The sequence below is a fragment of the Stigmatopora argus genome, chromosome 15 (assembly GCF_051989625.1).
Source record: "Stigmatopora argus isolate UIUO_Sarg chromosome 15, RoL_Sarg_1.0, whole genome shotgun sequence".
Lineage (NCBI taxonomy): Eukaryota > Metazoa > Chordata > Actinopteri > Syngnathiformes > Syngnathidae > Stigmatopora > Stigmatopora argus.
This window is the reverse complement of record NC_135401.1, coordinates 8,602,538-8,621,931: the sequence shown is the minus strand read 5'-3', so window position 1 is coordinate 8,621,931 and position 19,394 is coordinate 8,602,538. Positions and strand designations below refer to the sequence as shown.

The following is a 19,394-nucleotide window of genomic DNA, read 5'->3' as shown; positions in this document are numbered from 1 at the left end:
CTGCTGTTGCTGTCATAAACATTTCCATTCACTACTCTTTTCTTAAGTTTGTGCTGTATTTTTGCAGGCAAACTTTGTGAGCGCCTGTCAGGTGTGGCAAAAATATACAAATGTTAAGGCCAAACGCTGGAAGGGAATACAGTGTCCTGATACCAGAAAACGGCCATTGTTCCTGAGGCTCTCTTCACTTTGGCAGTCAAAGTCACCTTAACTGACAGTGAGAGATGCCAAAGATTGTCGTCCAAGCCCACAATAGCAAACAATATCAGCGTGACCAACAGCCAAAATGCCTTGAGCTTGCTGCAGGAAGCTCAAGCAAGGGTAAATGGCTCTTGACAAAAATGACCAAATGCGTCATTTTCTGCGGCCCGAGAAAGTAAATCATGAGTGCTGACTTTCTGTTTTAGGATGAAATCCAAATAAAGATTATAGATGTATATTATATTTGCTGATTTTCCCCTTTTAAATCAATAATTTTGTACGCATTTTTTTGTGTTTTTAGTTAATAATTTAGTAAAATCTAAATAAATAAAATATTTTTAATTTAAAATATTTATAATGACCCCCCCAATAAATTCAATCTTTTTTATCGGTTAAATTATGAATACTAGTTGTGTATATATTACTCCAACACAAACACTGCCTATATAAGTCTATATAAGTCTATACTTTTTTCCATGTGTCTGAGCGGTCAGCAAATTGAGCACATAGAAGCAGACAAGTCATAATTCTTCTGTTGTTTTGATGAACATATTTGACTAAAGACTGCTTTGGCCAAGTGACAAAAGATGTGTTGCTAATGAAGAGTTGTAAGCAATGACATTGGAACCCAAACAAGGCTGTCCACCAGTAGATAATACTAAATAACAGTGTGAGTTTAAAGTTGAATCCAATCTGGTAAGTAGTTTGACTTATATTTTTAGTCACCTATAATGAAGACATTACTATACTACTATAAACATTCCCGTATAAATGTCACCACAAGCGTATAGTCGGGTCACAGCTTACTAGAGGAGAAAATGAAGGACGTTACAGCAGCAGTGTTTCATTATTCATGCAAAAACTCTTTATTGAATTCAGTGTACAGTACATAATCAACACAAATATTCCTAGTGACCACTGCTTAGCAGCTTTGTGTACACATTGACAATCTAAATGGGGTTCTTCATTTAGCCTGGACGACATGTATCTGTGCTGTGGCGCCCCCATCGTACTGTCCTCCCATACGGAGTGTTGGTATTCGGTTGCGTACGTCTGTTTGTGTTCAAGATAAGACTTAAAGAAGAGATTATGCTCAAATTTGTAATAAGAAACAGAAAGGGTGATTAGATTTTGGGGCAAAGAGGTCAAAGGTCATAGAGGTTAAAGGTCTTAGTGATAATTTGATATGAGATTGTGTAATTTAACTGAATTTGTTGGGTAGGTTATAGAACAGGAAGAAAAACCGTCAAAACTCATAAATAAGGCTATGCTTTCAATTCGGGTATTTAGTCAGTGCTCTATTTGCTGTAATGTTTTAATCTGATGTTTATGTTTTTTAAGGCAGTGTCAGATCTCCTACCCACTTTTACTTCTGTTCCATAAATTGTTATTAATCTCATTGTTTTTTTCTTCCTCAAACAGGTTAAAACTGAGAAACGAATTCTTTCCGACCTACTCGACCAACAAATCAAATTATATTGAAAGTGAAAATTGAAAAATAAGTCTTTGTATTTTCAGTGGCAATAATGAAAAACATTGTCAACCGGAATCCAAAACTTACGTTACGATGACAATCGGTGAAGTTTATTTCCTTCAAGATCATCAGGCCGAACAATCTCAAAATCCGTTTCTCTCTTGTTATGTTTTCTTTGATACACAAGCAGCCGGCCAGAATGATGAAGTCCGTCCTCCTTTTCCCATCAATTGTCAGCGCTATACACGCCCAGGCTTGGACAGGTAGGCAATGAGAGCTACTACCACCCCCACATACATGCCTGTGCCAACGGTAATGGAAAGCGCGGCCAGGAAAAGGGCTCTCCTGGAACTCATTCCCGCTCTGGAGAAATCTCCCTTAGCGACAGCCTTGCCGGTCTAACAGAAAAAAAACAACAACAAAAAAAACAAGTGAAATGAGTTAGTCATCATTCACGACGAGTGCACGAGTAGGTGTTTTGGGATTTAGTGGTGATAAAACAAGAAATCTCACTCTCCGGCTATCTCTATAAGCCATGTGTTGCCATGGCAATTAGGTCATGGCTCTGACAGTGATAAATGGCTTGTTTGGGTGTTTTTGTGAGTTATAGAACAAAAATATGCCCTCTATTGTAACTGTCTCTGTTTGGGTTATATGGAGAGAAAACGCTCAGCGTGCTTTGCAATGTTGTGACTAATGAGCGCAACTACTCACTTTTCATTACACATTAGCTGTTCAGTATTAATGCTGCCCAAGCTGTAATATAATCAATGATGCGGAACAGAAGGAAGGTTTATAGATTGGCAAACTGACCCTAAAGAGGGATCTAACTAGTTTTTGGTCCACGGGTCAAATTCATGGCAATAAGATCTCAAAGTATATTTTGGGCAAAATAAGTTTCAAACAAAAAATCATGTATAATAAATAAATACATACACACAATACATACATCTTTCAAATCAATAAATACCTAGCATTACAATAATAAAACAAGGTGGACGAGGTACAACTGACAGAGTTTTTTTTGCTGACTGCAGCGGGGAAAAAAAGAACCAAGTGCAGCACTGCACGTACTCGAACACGCAAATCACAAATGTTCCGTTTTACGGCACTTGTATCAAAATCAAAGCACGTGATTCTGTGTATATCGTATAAATTAAGGAAAATGTGCCTGTCAGGCGGGCCGGATCAGACCCACTGGGGAAGCGTTTCCAGCCCACACACCGTATGTTTGACCCCCCCACCACTAAAGGCTATTGTGACATGGTTATCGGGCTCATCACTATACCTTGTGAGAGTAGCAGAAGGCAACAATGCCCAAAGGCCAGAAGCAGCAGAGCATGGAGAAGATGGTCAGGCCAAGGTAGTCTCTTGGAGGAAGTACCAGGAAGTTGTCCTCACTCTCGCTTTCACTGGAGCTGTCGCTCTGTCATAAAACACGGGGAACAAGGATGATTGATCAGCCGTTCATTGACCACATACTTATGTCATATTTAATGGTTCAAAGGCCCTTGAATCTAATCGTATTGTGGCAGATAATAATTCATATTCATAAAAATGTATGTAAACATACAATGATTATTATATTTTTTAAATTACGACATTTCGGTTTTTGAATAACAGTAAATAATCACATGTCTAGTTGAGAGTTGAAGGTCTAAAATATATATTTTTTGTGTTAACTTTGGGGCCATAACTGTGTATTTCTCTTTTTGATCATTTTAATTGTATTAATTGAGTTTTAAAAAATAATTATGAAGTACTTAATATATTCATTTAGAAATTCCTTCATCTTTCAGAACCGCTTATCCTCACAAGGGTTGCGGGGGGTGCTGGAGCCTATCCCAGCTGACTGACCATGAATCGGTGGCCAGGCAATCGCTGGGCATTAGAAATGTATTCATAATTATGAAACAATAATATACAAGTAACAAAAATAATAGCATAAAAATGCATTTTGTTAAATCATTAAAAATAGTTCAAGGTCTGAAGTGTGAAATATTGAACAGCCTTCTAATGTAGAGAGATCACTGACCCTAAATTATCATGTTTCAACTGACTGACTTTCTTCAGGAATTTTCTCTAACTATGGTTGAGCACCCTTTACCGACAATGATACTGAGAGAATTAGCAAAATCAAATATCCATCTGTCCTGTAAAGCCAATCCTGATTGGTGTCAAAGGTGAGCTGATGAAACAACCGATCCCAGTCACATTCGCTTATTGGATCACTTTGGACTCTTCATTGAGCCTAATGTGAATATTTAGCATTTTGCATTGTAGGAGGTCGTAAGCATGGCAGAAAACATGCAATTTCAATCACTATAATTACACACCCACACATAATAGTTGTTATGATGCTAAAATAATACGGGGTGGCAAGTGATGCTCAGCATTCGCTGAAAGAAACAAGAAACTATTCTGTGTCTTTCCTGGACCGCCAACATTGGAAGTGCATAGCCTACCAGAGTGGATTTGAGCCTTTGTCAAGCCCCGCGAGCAGGCAGACCGAGAAAGCGGGATTAACGAATTGTTTGGTCATTGCGAGGTGACAGGGACACCGCCAGAGGACGGTGCCATTGATGTGCTAAATTGCTTCTCCGCCATGCCCCATTCTCGTCAGACACTCCCTCGGTTGCAACACAAGTCTGCACACCCAGACTCAAAAAGAGCGAATGAGCTAATTATTGACGGATAGACTTCGATCTTAGCGAGCTAGGCCAAATGAGGAAGAAGCCGCGAATGTCGGGTTGACCTTTTACGGGGGCTACAGCCTTTGTTTCACTCAGCTGTCCTGTTCACACCATAGTAAAGGATTGCACCAATAGAAAGCATACACCAGTTTTCATTAGTTCCACTGCCTGCAGCCATTAGTCAAGGTGGGAGCAAAATATTGCGGATACTGTACAGTCCTAAGGATCCAAATGTAAGAGGTGTACCGAATAGGGTAGAGAAACTGCGAGTACCTAAAGACCTACAGTATGATTTGCGATAATGATCTCTCAAGATAGGGGTGCAACAATTATCAAAAGATCAATATGTCATACGGCTGCTTAATGTGGATTAATCGTAGATGACTGTGATGAGAATTGGCAGACGCATGGTTGAAAAAGGTCTGGATTGGATGTTTCCCAAATTAGAAATGTGAAATATATCTGTGGCAGATGTATGGAAGAATACGCCTGCCATGCCAGGTTACTGCCATCCAACTGTTAAAGACAAAAACAAGCTATATTTATAACTGGAAAAAAAAATGTGCATTGGAACTTTTGCAGACAATCTGTTTACAACTATTCTTACTCACAGACCCTAAGAATATTTGGTGAAGTTTTATCTGAAAGAAACTATCATAAAACTGTCATAGTCATGACATGACACTTGTCATAAACGTGAATGAATACTTAACAAATGTCATTAAGTGTCATCACCTATAATTGGTTCCTTTATTAAAAATTGACAGCTTTATTAAATTATATATCAATTCTTCACGGGATCACATCGATAACCGATTGGAAACCAAACTATGACAATATGTCACCATATCCATATATAGCAGCACTCAAATGCTCAAATGATGTTGCTTAACTAATAAAGGTTAAGTTAGTCACTGACCCGTTGGCTGCAATTGACCGCGACAGAGGTCCAACTATTTTTCCTGGAACAGCTGCCAGTGAATGAAGCCTTCCTGTCAAAAATGGCGTTGGCACGTTCTTTGTATAAGCAAGTAAATACTATGCACAATCCTAAAAGCGACTACCATATGCCACCTTCTATTCGACTACACAATAAAGAAAAAGCTCCTTTGTGATTATAAATCTTATTTATTTAGACACTGACGCGCATCTCTAAATCATCCAGACATATTTCCCAACAGCTGTCCCTGTGCCAGGACAAGATTACGACTCTCTCTGTTATCTGCTTTATGAACATGTAGCACCTGGACAGTCGGCTGTGATCCATCACCACAGGGACTGCTCATAACCACTCCATGATGGGACACGGCATGAATAAAGCAGTGGGCACACAGTAGCCCTAATCTACCTTTATCTCGTGAGCCGCACTAGATAAGGACTCTGAGTGACTGGTGCATTTGAGGTCACTGACAGGGAATGGAGACAAACTCCAGCTGTGCTTGTTTGTTTGCTAACACTACGGTTGTCTCTTGTCAAGACACATGTTCTCCTTAACAAACAGCCAACGAACTCTTGGCGACCGCAATGTCATGGGAAAATTTGTGGACAGTGTGTCTTTAAAGCGTCACACAGATTTGGGCAAAATTAAGATAAATAATTATATGAACTAATAACTAATGGTGCACTGTATTATAAAACACTGTAGTAGTAGTGGTGGTAGTAGTAGTAGTAGTAGTAGTAGGGGATTGTGTTATACATCCACTAGATCAGGCTGTAGTAGTAGTAGTAATAGTGGTAGTGGTAGTGATGGTAGTAGTAATAGTGGTAGAGGTGGTAGTGGTAGTGATGGTAGTAGTAGTAGTAATAGTGGTAGAGGTAGTGGTAGTAGTAATAGTGGTATTAGTAGTAGTACTAGTAGTAATAGTGGTAGTGGTAGTAGTAGTAGTAGTAGTAATAGTGGTAGTGGTAGTAGTAGTAGTAGTAATAGTGGTAGAGGTAGTAGTAGTAGTAGTAATAGTGGTAGTGTTAGTACTAGTGGTAGTAGTAGTGGTACTAGTAGTGGTACTAGTAGTAGTATTAGTAGGGGATTGTGTTATACATCAACTAGATCAGGCTGTAGTAGTAGTGTTTAGGAGTTACGTTATACGTGAACTAGATGGAGCTGTGCTAAATGGAATTTAGCCAAAATTGATCCACATAAAAGGCATGTCAGATTTTAAGGCACAATGCTAGACTTGGAGAAAATTGAAGTTTTTTAGCTGCGTCTTATAGTATGTAAAATATAGTAATTTATTTTATTTGTTTTACTAAATTAAAAGTTGATTACATAACGAACACTCATAAAAAAACAAACCAATGACCTGGCTCATCTGTTTCTTTTGACAAAGAGTGAGTGAGTGACTCCTAAACTCAGAACATTGCTCTTTTCTCACCATCTATAATACGCTGACATGCCTCTGAACATGCATGTTTTCCTAATGTAATAATTTCCATTAGTATATAATCTTGATTTTGTAGGTTAGGTGCTAATCCATGCTGGAGATTAAGAGGTCAGCAGGAAAACGAGAAAAGGGAGCCTATCTGAATCAAGGCACACTCGATATGGAGAATTGACTGCATTGAATTGAGAGGGAATAACTTCAGCCAGCGGCCAGCTGCTCCAGGGACTCTTATTGCACACGAGGCACACGCTGCATTACTCCGAGGATAGCCACATCTCCATCCAGGAAAATGCAAGGCTCTTAGTGAAACGACATTTCCATCAGATCTGAAATGACTTTGCTGCTTGCTTTCATAACAATTTTTTTTTCTGATGGGTAAGCTAGTCATCTCCAAGAACAAAAACTCGGATGGAGAGGATCACACGCACGCAGCAATTATAAAGCACAGTGAATCCACAGTAAACTTGAAAGACTTTCCGTGAAATGACCTTTCTGAGAGAGGAGAGAATTCAAAATGAGTGCGAATAGCTCTGCTGGTCTCTCAGGTTGTTAAATGTAAATGACAAAACATCCCCGTGGTCGCCTGCCCGCAAAAAACGGGCTGACCCCTTAAAACTTATTGTTAATGAACTAGCTCACATTTTTCTATCCCTGTGCAACAAGGCGGACAATGAACTTCATAACAATTATTGTATACTGTCTCATTAGAAAGTGACATTTCCCTTCTGCTTTTGAACTTCTCGCCTTTAAAATGAACACACTGCTATTGTTTAATTCCTAATGATTAGGGAAAAATAACATACTTATTTTTATCTTGGACATTTTTCTCCCACTGTCACATATTGCTCTCGCTTTCATGGAGAGAAATGCATTCGTTCGGCCCTAATTAGGTTTGAAGGTGCGTTGGAGTTTATTTTTTAATTCAGACTTGAGCTACTTCAGGCTTTGGGTAAAGGGCAGGGTACATATGAGACAAAACTGGATTTTGGACAAAATAATGGTCCCCTGCGATGAATAAATATTGATGAATTGAACTGTTTCAATCTGTTTTTATCTTCACAGTTGCAAATTGCAGTCGTAATCGTTCAATAGGTTATTGGTTAGAGTTCAAAAGCCTCAATTTTCAAAACTTCTTGTTGTATTGTTTCTATAACAAAGCATTATTCAGAATGCGAGCTTGGAATAATTCCCTGGTCTGGAGGTTGTCACTCGAGCAAGTTGCTGAAACTTACTTCAAAATAAAAGCATGTTGATCAATGTTCCCTCTAATTTTTTGTTTGTCTGGGCTGAAAGACAACCTCCCTGAGCACACTGAGTACCGGTGTGAGCAACATCATCATTGCTCGCTATGGGCACACACCAGTATCACACCTGCCATAAGCAGGTGTATGTCTACTGCACAAATGATTTAGTAATAATAAAATGTAATGATTAATATCTATGAATGGGCGGCCCGGCGGATGAGTGGTTCGCGCGTCGGCCTCACAGCTAAAAAAAATAAAAAATGGAATTTTATTTTGTGCGCTCCATATGATTTGCTGTGCGCAGAGAAGACGAGAGTAGTGCGCAATTGCGAGGGAACATTGATGTTGATCATTTTAGTATGAGTTTCATCACACTTTTTTGGCCCTTTTAATTGCACTTTGCTCAGTTTACTTTCCAACTAAAATCAACAGAAAGTGCCCTTAAATTAACAAGGAGTAATTCATTAATGCCCCAAAATCCACTGGATGCTAATGAGGAGCAGCCTGGAAATGCCCAAAAATCAATAATAAATTGTCCATAATTTGAAGGAGGTCAGCCCATTTTACTCCAAATGTACAAGGAAGTGACAAAAAATCGACTAATTTGTCCGGTCCACATGAAATCTAATTGTGCACAATCTAAAATGAGATAGAGGTTAAATTTTGTGTAAAACGGACCAACTGATGTTTAAATTCTTTTAAACTATGAATTCACTCAGCCCCACAGACATTCTGTTACGACTGACCTCGTACTCAGGAACTGGTTCGTCCTCCACATCATAGGACACAGTCTGTATCTTCACATCCTTTTCCCCCTGCGTGCCGTCCTGCCGGTTGTCTTCACGGTCGGCCCCCTGCTTATTCTCAGTGAAGGTGGTCTCAAAGCTCTCGCTTTTGGAGTCTTTGCTGTGCAGGCTGACATCATCTTTGCACGAGATAAAGTCAGGCTTGTAGAAGGCTTTCACTGCCAGGTGCAAGGAAGTGGCATCCAGGAACTGTTGGAACTTGTGCTCGTCACGGCCCCCGCCGTGGACGTAGTCCCCCAGGCTGTCTTGGTGCTGCTTTTGACTTGGGTAGTCGCAGAGGTAACCTTGGACAATGTCCTTACTGCTTTTGTCCAGAAGAGGATTCTGGAGCTCAGTGAGGCTTTCCATGGTGGTCCTGCTTACTGTCCAGGAGGAGATGGTGGTGCGCAAGCTGAAACATACGTTGAACATTTACAATGAGGCATCGACAGAGCTGGAATTCTATTCAGAGTAAGTACATTTGAGAGTGGTATTTCACTTCAACCTGTCCTTTACGTCATCCTCTCCTCCACCAGCCACTTTCATGTCCTTCCTCAGTAAATCTTTGTATTTTCATCCAAGTGGACCTCTAACCCTGGCACTTAGACCCTCAGCATCCACATTCTCGTGCCAGCCTGATGGCTGCAAACATTCGCAAGCAATGGACTTTGGCCCGAGGCGTTTTTAGCAGACGCAACGCAGCACTCCCGGTGTATTTCAGGAGAACCTCAGCATCTTCATTTCAGCGATTTGCTTTGCCTCTCGTTTTTATTTCAGTTCAGGAAAATATTCGTCTTGGCTAGATAAAAGTTATTGTTTGTCAATATTCTGCGCACACACTATCTTGCACGGTGAAATTACCATATGCTGAATGGCATTTTTCTCTGTCTCTTGTTCTCTCACACGTACACATTGTCATATCATCATGTAATGGAAAATATACTCCACGGTTGTAAGCAGTAGTCGTATTCAGCCACTAGATCTGAATTGCTTTGTCTACTCTATCATTTTTATGAGCACTGTAGCAGAAGTACAGCACATACGTATAATGATTAATATGTACCTTTATCCACCTACTGGAATAATAAACACTGAAAACTCACTCCTTAACCCATTCACTGTCTTTGACAATGATAGAAATCTAATGCAATTGAACTGGCAGGTCAAAATGAATTGGACATCTACATTTCCCCTTAAGCAATAAAATCATACAAAACAGTTCAACGTTTTTGCTGTTGAGACATTTTAAAAATTTGTATAAAAACAACTCTTGTAAAAGATGAAGATGTTGAACAATGCATTGATTTTCTTGGCTCATTGCAGATCAATGTGTGTAATGGAAAACTTATCAGGCCCTCAGTTATTTAATAAAATATGTACAGTGGCAGGCCAAATGTGAACAGGGCCTGGGTGCTTAACATATCGACATGCCCCTGATTTGAGTGGGGAATGGGGGCTGCGGTGCCCCCCCTTAGTTCCGCACCCGTTTTTGTTCATATCTTTTGTTTTGAAGATGATTCCTCAATGAGCCATTTACCTGGGGATTACCCCCAGAAGTCAATAAACACCTTTGGCTAAACAGCACTAATCAAGCTGTAAACTAAAGTCATAAATCCCTTAAGTAGCAGCATTAGACCTTGGAACTGAGTTGTAAATGGCTTGTATTGTTAGCAGGGCCACGAGGCAATAAAAAGGGGATTCTTTCCCGTGGAATAGGAAAATATGCCAATTGTAGAGCTTGATTTGAAAAGAAAAAGCAGTATCAACATGGAATGGGATGCATATTGAATGCCTCTCACACTTTTCCCGGGTCATTATGTGATGGCATGCTCGCAGGCAAGCTCGCATGTGGACCAATGACGATACACAAATGTTCCGCCTGGACAAGCGTGACCGATGTGGAAAACGTTGTGCATGTGAATGTGAGCGCGCAAGCGAGACGGATTGCTTATCTCCCACAGAACACACACACACTTCCATTAGCCAGCACATTAGACAACAAAAGCACATCCACAAATAATTCATCAAAACAACTCAGGTGTGGATGCTTTTCCTTTTTTTGCATAATTCATACTTCTCCTTTGTTTCTTTACCTCTCATTTTGACTCACCTTCAAAAATAATATAACTCAAGACCACATCGCACCTGTTAAATGGCAACGACAACAAAGTAGACTAATGTGTGTGTGTGTGTGTGTGTCTCACCTCGGCTTCTATGTCCTTCTGTGGCTTCGCTCAGCATCCTTCCTCCGTTTGTGACTTCACATCATCATTTCGGGGGAAGCCGCCATCCGTCCACGCTGCGGCTTTCACTCCCGAAAGCAAGTTTGTCCGTCGCTGGCTGAGAGAAGCGTGCCACCAGGCGACGCGCCAGAACACGTCTCCATTTTACGCACGCCGAGTGAAGGGCTCAGAAGGACCCCCCGACAAGGGATTTTAGGGCGTAGTGACTGGAGGAGGCTGCCGCTTGGTGAAGATGTCGCCTGTCGACTGGAGATGATCGCGGATTTGGCCGCCGATCCTTCCCTGCTGTTGCATCATGAGTTGGTTGCGGTTTTACGCATCGGTGCGTGTGTATAGTGCTCAGAGGAGAAGGTTGGGTGGGGGCTTTGGGGGCGGTTGTTCGCAGAGTACCTGTAGAAAAAAATGGCAGATGCAAATGGAAGTTTTTGATTCTAATCTTTTAATGAAGTAAAAACGTGGAGATTCTTAAATGGAGTTAATTCATTGGCTAATGGCTTTACCCTTTAGAGGGCAAGTGACTATTTCTGGTAATTAAAAAGAAAATAACACAATTAAGACCTGCCTGAAGTCTGTAGACATCTCATTTTTAGTCATGGAAGGTAACAATGTTAACATTTGGTATACAAGTGTCCTCCACATGACCCAGAATGTGACGTTTAAAAAAATGCTACCACTTATTGCATTTTTATTTTATTGCATACATATGTTTAGCATGCATAATTTTAGAGATGAAGTAAACAAAATCAATGAAATTAAAACAAGTAAAAATTGAAACACACTCTGGGAATGCCTGCTATTAACTTCTAAAATTGATTAATAAATTAGCATTCCTGTTCAAATATATAATTACTTTTGGAGTAATCTGTAAATAACTACTTGCAAGTTTAAAAATACATCAGCACTGGCCAAAACTATTTTCATTTTATAAAAGCTTCTGTCATAACATAACTTATCTGCATCATCTCCCCAAAATGTTTTTTTTAAATATATATGATCTGAGATAAATTTACAGTCACCTGCCATTTATAGTAATAATTATAGCATCATATAAATAAATAAATAAATAAATCAATACCCTGTGGTAGTTTTGGAGGCTTGAACAAATGATTGGAATTCTAATTCATTTTGATAAGGAAATATTCATTTCATACAAAAGTAAATTGAGAAATTAATCTCACAAATCGAGATCCCACTGGACATGGATTTGTTCTCTAACCCTTTCTCTCCCTTTTTACAATGCTCAAAAGAAAAATCCTCATGATCAGGCTCTAAATATAACACCCGACGAAACACTAATAAATTCATTGCTTCATTCATATTTGATGAATATTTAAGACCTTGGCCATACATTTGTAATGAGCCTGTCAATTTGCTTGTGCCTTTACAATTCACATTCTCTGCAAAGCTCCTTAGGCTTCCACGTCACCATTTATCATCATAAACACAGTTTACATAACCTTCCTAAATATCGCCGGCGAGGAGATGTGTGGTAAAGAAGATTAATCCCTCAGCCTTATTTATTTGGCTTCCACCAATGAATAATTATGACATAATCAGAGTACTTAAAGGAGCACAATCTGTGGATTAAATACACACTCAGGAAGAGTTTTGTGATGCCAAAAACGAAGAGTGGCAGTCGGCTACACATTTTAAGCAGAAGCGTACTCCTATAAAGTCTGGAGTTAATAACGTGCACAGGCAAGGCGCTGTCACTTTCACTGGGAGACACATTAAAGCCCTGATGGCCACTTTACGGCGGGGACATGCGGCTGCATTTTACACGTGGCGCGTCATCGTCAGAGTCACCTTGCGTTCATATGCGCCAGGCAACAAGCCATAACAGCACCGCCGTCTCCATGATGGATACCCCCCCAAGGGGAGACGGATATTAGAAGGAGGGGATCGAAATGGAGGTGAGGGGCTCAGGGTCAAAACCATTTAGCTTTTCTTTTTTCCGTCTTCTTCTCATCAGCTTTTCTAAGATGAAGGCCAAGATTTGATTTTTTATAGCAGAATGCAAACTTACATTTTTTGGTGGGTGGTATGTGTAAGATCGTATGCGGTCGATTGGTCGCCAGTCTTTTGGTCGCCGGTCTTTTGGTCGCGGTCTTTTGGTCGCGGTCTTTTGGTCGCCCCGACCGCGACAACGGGCGACCAAAAGACCGGCGACCAAAAGACCGACGACCAAAAGACCGGCGACAAAACAAGGTAAAACAACACGGTCTACGCATCAATAAAAGCCAACAATGGCCATGAGCAGTTTCACTGAGCCGACGTGTGAGTGTAGAAGAGTTTGTATGTACATGCGTTATCCCTTTAAGAAGCTACGTCCGTCAGGGTCTTAACAAGTTCTCCAACAAAAAAACAATAAAAGTCCGGGAAATTTGGAGCTTTTCTTTAGCCTAATAATTACTAGGGCATTAAGTATGACTAAATAGTAATTCACAGTTTATATTTAGGGAATTTGAGCAACGATTTAAATGGTAATTATCACTTACCTTCCGGGTGACCAAAAGACCGGCGACCAATCGACCGTGTACCGTGTAAGATAGTGTTAGTATGTCAGCCTCACAGTTCTGGGGTCAAGGGTTTGATCCCAGGTTGGTCTTCACTGTGTGGAGTTTGCATGTTCTCACTGGGCTTGCGTGGGTACTCTGGTTTCCTCCTTCATCCCCAAAACAGGCTGGTTGAACACTAAATTCAGTAGCGGGTGCGAGAGTAATTATTCAGAAGCTCAGAGAACATTTCACTTGTGAATGTAGCAAGTACAGTAGTTGGTTATTATTAGTTGTATTTTTAATTTGTTTATGCGAGAGTGCCTCAGTAGTTTTTTCAAGTGTTCAATCACATTTTAGTAGTGTTTGTGAAATAATTTTTCAGTACTGACTGTTTCAGTCATTATTGTAAGAGTATTTCACGACAGCGTTTTACACAATGATAGCTTTTCGTGTGTAAATTTGAGACCATTTTAGTTGTGGGACAGCATTGCAAATGTATAACATTTTTTTTTACTAGTGGGCATTCCTGTAACATTTTTGAAGGAATAGTTTTCACGGAGTGTGATTAATAGTATTCAAGTACTATTTGAAGGAATGTCATTTTTCATGTGTGTGTAAATAAGAAATTCAAAGTTGTGTGGATCTGAGTAATGTCTCTGGGGAATTTTTATTTTTTATTTTTAAGGGAATATATCTGTAGGAGTGTTTCAGTAGGGGTTGTGAAAGCTAGTTATTTTTCAGAAATTACATATGTATGAGTGTGTCATAGTAGTGTGTGAAAGCTATAAATTTTAAAGTTGGCTTTCAGTCTTGTATTTGGGAGTATTTCAGCAGTATTTTGAAGCAAGGACATTTTTAGCAGTAGGTGAGAGGTAATCTAAAATAATGTCCCTAAAGGCCCATGTAGTTTGAAATCTCTGCATTTGAATTTATGTAAATACACAAACATAACAGACACTATTGTGGAATGATGTTCCCGACACACATTGAAATGTTACTCGATTTCAATAGGAAAAGTTATGCTACTTAGAATTTTTGTTTCAATTTGACGCCGACCCGAAAAGTGTGTAGTGCATTTCATAAACACGTGTGAACCCTCCTGTATGTAGCTGGACTGTAAATATTTATGGTCCTCACTGTGCCCTTTTCTTCTGCTCCATTTTCCACTCTATATTTAGCTGTCAAGTCACCACAGCGCATGCATTTGGCTTGTACATGATTGTTAGATTGCCCACTTTCATCGGAATAATATCAATTTGCTCTTAATTGCACTCTAACTATTATAAAAAAAACATCTAAATGTATACATTATGATGCCTGTGTAGATTGACGATTGCATAAAGGGTTGCAAATCTTCCCAAAAGCCATTAGCTTTAATCACTTCGGCACAAATGGGAATTAGTCAGCCTAATCCGATGGAAGCAGAAAGTATCGAAGCACTTAAATTGATCTGAGGGAGGTGAAGCAAAAGTACATTGACAGGTTTTCCCACATGGCTAGTCTATGCATTGTTACCTGCAGGATGACTTTGACATCAGATGTGGTGATCTTTCCCCCATCCTTGCTTATGGACAAATAAGATTTACAGGGATGCGATGCTATGCTTTTTTTTAATAACCAATGATGGCACTCAGCTGTGGCAAGTTAATCTGTTGATGGCACTCAGCTGCAGCAAGTTAATCTGTTCACCTGTGGAATAGGTCGCTACACGCTTTCATCACCAAAGTCAGCCGATTGTACCACTACACCATCAGTGACTCCATAACATAAAGTACTTTTAAAAAAAAATATTTCATCATTTTTGTTGGTTTGATTAAATATACAGAAGTTTGGAAATCATTTGCATAGCAATGTGTTCTGTTCTTATGACGTATAACACAAAGTTCATTGGATTGGAGTTTTAACTTGTGCCATTCTACTTGAATACAGCCAACTGTAAAATATTAAATTTTCGAAATATCAGTGCAATAGATTAAATCCTGTCTCAGCTAAGATAAATGCTAATTAAATTTTCCATTGACCCGTGTGGCCTCGTGGTGTAGAGGTTCACTCCCCTGACTATAGTGTGGGCAGGCACGGGCTCAATTCCCATTGGTGGTGGTATGACTGTGAGTGTGGATGGTTGTCTGTCTCTCTGTGTGCCCTGTGACTGACTAGCGACCAGTCTAGGGTGTAGTCTGCCTGCTGGGTTAGGCTCCAGCAACCCCCGCAACCCTTTTGAGAATGGGCAGTATGGAAGATGAATGAATACATTTTCCATTGACCCATTAATTATTAGCTGCACATGTTTTTGGAATTCAAAAAGCAGCAATAGAATACTCAGAGTACTTTAGAGTACTTTATTTTTTCCAGTGTCTACCAATACCAATATACAGTGCAGAAAGTTGGGAGTCATTAAAAATCTGTAAGTGTTGTTGCCTCCAAACAACTTTGGGTTAGAGTTAACCCTGACCTGTTAATGAGTTGTAGATATTAAACCACACTAAATACTCCTTTTAAAAGTTCAGACCGATCAGTCTTCTATAATTATTATCCTCATTAGAGTTATGGATACGCCGAGTCCCGGGACTGGTCCCAAGCAAATCACAACATTGAGTAGTGGGTTATAAATGAATGCATTTGTGTTTCAAGTAAAGCATTCCTATGCTACTAAAGCAAATATTTAGCTCTAGAGAGCTGCAGCGCGCATACAAATGACATTGCCTATGTAGCCACATCTAATAGCACCTCCAAATGGATCGCCAAATATAATGTATTTGGAGAGCTATTTATAGCTGGTGAGCTATAAATAATAAAGAGGCATCGAGGTCATTAATATGATGGATTTAATGTAGACACAACTCTTTTAGAAGTTCACAGTTAGAGTACACTTCAAATGTGTGTATTGTTGGCATGGCGGCCTTGTAGATTGAAACTTTATATCATTTAAAAGCGATTGATACGGTAGCAAAAAGTAGAGAGTCTTGAATAGTATGATTTAAAATGAGTTTATAGTATACAAAAGCACATGTTTCTAAGTCAAGGCTTGTGATTGTATAATATATGTTATACAGAATATATTATATATACATTTGTATTACATTTATTAAAAAAAACAATGACTGAGGCATTTTTTTTAAAGAAGGCATTGATATTGTTTTGCAGTCATGATGGTCTGCTGAAGGAAGCAGTAACTGTGATGTGGCCCGCAATAAAAAGGAGTTTGACCCTATATCTCAAGTTACAAGTGTTTGGGGATTATAGTTAGTGTTACGGTTTATACCAGAGGTGTCGGACTCGGGTTGGTTCGCGGGCCGCTTTAACGTCAACTTGATTTCACGTGGCCCGGACCATTTTAGACATAATATTTAGATTTTTTAATATACATGGATTAAAAGAACTGGATTAAAAGCCATGAATATTCAGTTTTTTATAGATCTAAAATAATGTTTATTTTAGCTTTTTTTAAATATATTTTTAGATTTTACAAAATGATTTTTGAACTAAAAACAGACAAAATGGATTAAAAAATTACAATTATTGATTTAAAAGGGGAAAAATCAGGAAATTTGATATACATCTATACTCTTCATTTTAATTTGATCCTAAAATAGAAAGTCGGCACTCATGATTTACTTTCCCAGGCCACACAAAATGATGCGGCAGGCCAGATTTGGCCCCCGGGCTGCCACTTTGACACATGGTTTATACTATGAAAAAATGTGCTGCCTTTGACAACAATAAACAATTCCATTTTGACTGGGCAGGCTAGCAGAAATGATGATTCGTAGCCAGAACCTTCCAAATAAAAATGTACTGAACGACTATTGTTGTCAATGGCAGCGACTAAGTTGATACAGTACTAACATAACTAACAAATAATACGAGGGCGAACCGTCATTTCATTTTGGGTTGCCATGTTCTTGGTAGTACTGCCCTATTTTTTGGTTGATGTACTTTTTGAGTAAATTGCATAAAGAAGAAAAAACAAACAAAAAAGATTTTCCATCTTGTCTTATTAAAACCCATCAGACACCCTAAGCACCCATCATAGACGCCCCCCTTCCCCTCCTACATGGTTTATGCACACAGCAATCCACCCAAAACTAGTTCGCTTTGCCCAACCGGAGTCCTGACAGTGCATAAAAATAAAGGAGCATTCCCCGAAGAGCTTTAAAAGACATCGGGATGATACTGTGTTCTGCTTCCTCCGCAGCTCTGCTGTGGATTGCGGGGCACTTGATTGATGGCTACGTATTCACCGAGGAAATAGGCATTTGCTATCAGCATGCAACACATGATTACGCTGTCATGCAGTGGACATCATCATCTGCTGAGTGAAGATGTATTGTGTCGTGTAAAACAGCATACGTTACTTTTCTTTAAGTAGCATTTGTTTGCCATGTGTCTATGTTTCCAGTCAATATTTGTCTGAATGTTGCTTCTGATTCTCTCCGCTTTCGGTTAGGTTTATTACTCGATGTTGGTCGCCCTGGTTCATTTTTGAGACCATCAAAAGGAGACCTTGGGATTGCAGTAAATGGCTTAAAAAGGGGAGGTCAGGGAAGGCTTCACTCGCTAGACTTTTAGAGGACCCTCAGAAAGACCATTAGGAGACTGTGACAATCGTTTCCATAGCGAAGAACCAAGTGGGACATCATTACGCAGTATTGCACGTCTGCTGTGTTGCCGCACCATCACTTTTGTGAGTGTGTCGCAGGGTACTGTACGTATTGATCTAAACAGCTTTTAGAGAGAACTATAGTGCCTGTGTATGTTCTGAGTTGCTTTGTGTGTATGTATATTGCAGTTCAATTCATTTGTGTGCAAGGAAATTAATTACACAGTCACGTATGGCGGAACCTATTTGTATTCAGGGACAAAATTTGGGTCTCAAAAAAAGCAAGGTTTCAAAATAGCATCGGCCCATTTACCCGTTGGCCCATTTTCTGTGTCAGAGTCATATCTGAAAAGACTTGCTGACTACAATTAAGTATGGACACAGGCAATTTTAACACATTCACAACACATTTTCTGGGGATTGCAGATATGAAACTGTAAATGTCGGACGTTTTTTTTTTGTCAGATTGTGAATGTAGACCCAATATACCAAATTATTAGTCAATGGGGACTTTGTTTTTCTTATAGAGGCACGTGATGGCTGGTGTAGACAAAAAGTGAGAATATCGTTGAAGTATTAGCTCAGAAAACATCAGTTGCTTCGTTGGAGATTATATTTATTCCACAACATGTGTCAAGTTTAATAATACATGACATTGGGTGCATAATTAATCTCAAGTAGCAGTATTTGGAGCATTTTTTCCCCTGTTCTTCGAACTCAACATGTCAGTTGTTTGTTGAAAGAATCAAAAGCAAGATGTCATGACAACATCTTGGCCCCAGTGAGAGCATTTTATTTTCAGAATTTGGAACTCTTATTCAGTCAAAATTATAGTGAAAAATAAGTATTTACCTGAATACTAAAGTTATCCAATTCAAGCTGCTCACAGAGTTCTCATATTTAAATGCTCAAATGAAATTGCAATCATATAATGCATGATGGTTTTATCATTAAATAAAAAAAAGATGTGTACTCTGAAACACCATTGTGGCCAAAAATACTCTCAAAAGGGCTAAAAGTTCAAAGTTACGCAAGTGTAAAGTGTCTGCATGAGCAACTCCCTCCTACAATATCCTTGTGCATGCATGCATTACCGTGGATGATAGTTTCTTAAAATAGGTTGACAAAATGACACCTATGGTAGCCATGGTTACTAAGTAGGTAGAGGAGGTCGAGCCTGCAGAGGAAACTTAGCTCTATCGGGACCGTATAAAGATAGCCAAGTAGAGATAGCCAGTAAGTTGATTGCTATTGAATGGAAGGTTTCGCTGATAG

At 39.4% G+C, this 19,394-nt stretch overlaps 1 protein-coding gene across 1 annotated transcript; it reads right to left on the bottom strand.

The window, feature by feature from the left end:
- Nucleotides 1-1,614: 1,614 nt before the first annotated feature.
- LOC144089862 (synapse differentiation-inducing gene protein 1-like) lies at nt 1,615-11,401 on the bottom strand. The gene is made up of 4 exons (XM_077621082.1): nt 10,983-11,401; nt 8,740-9,190; nt 2,964-3,101; nt 1,615-2,073 (listed from the first exon to the last, which is right to left on the bottom strand). Exons 2-4 carry the CDS (start codon nt 9,145-9,147, stop codon nt 1,915-1,917), a joined length of 705 nt encoding a protein of 234 aa, XP_077477208.1. The 5' UTR covers nt 9,148-9,190; nt 10,983-11,401; the 3' UTR covers nt 1,615-1,914.
- Between the last annotated feature and the right edge of the window lie 7,993 nt (nt 11,402-19,394).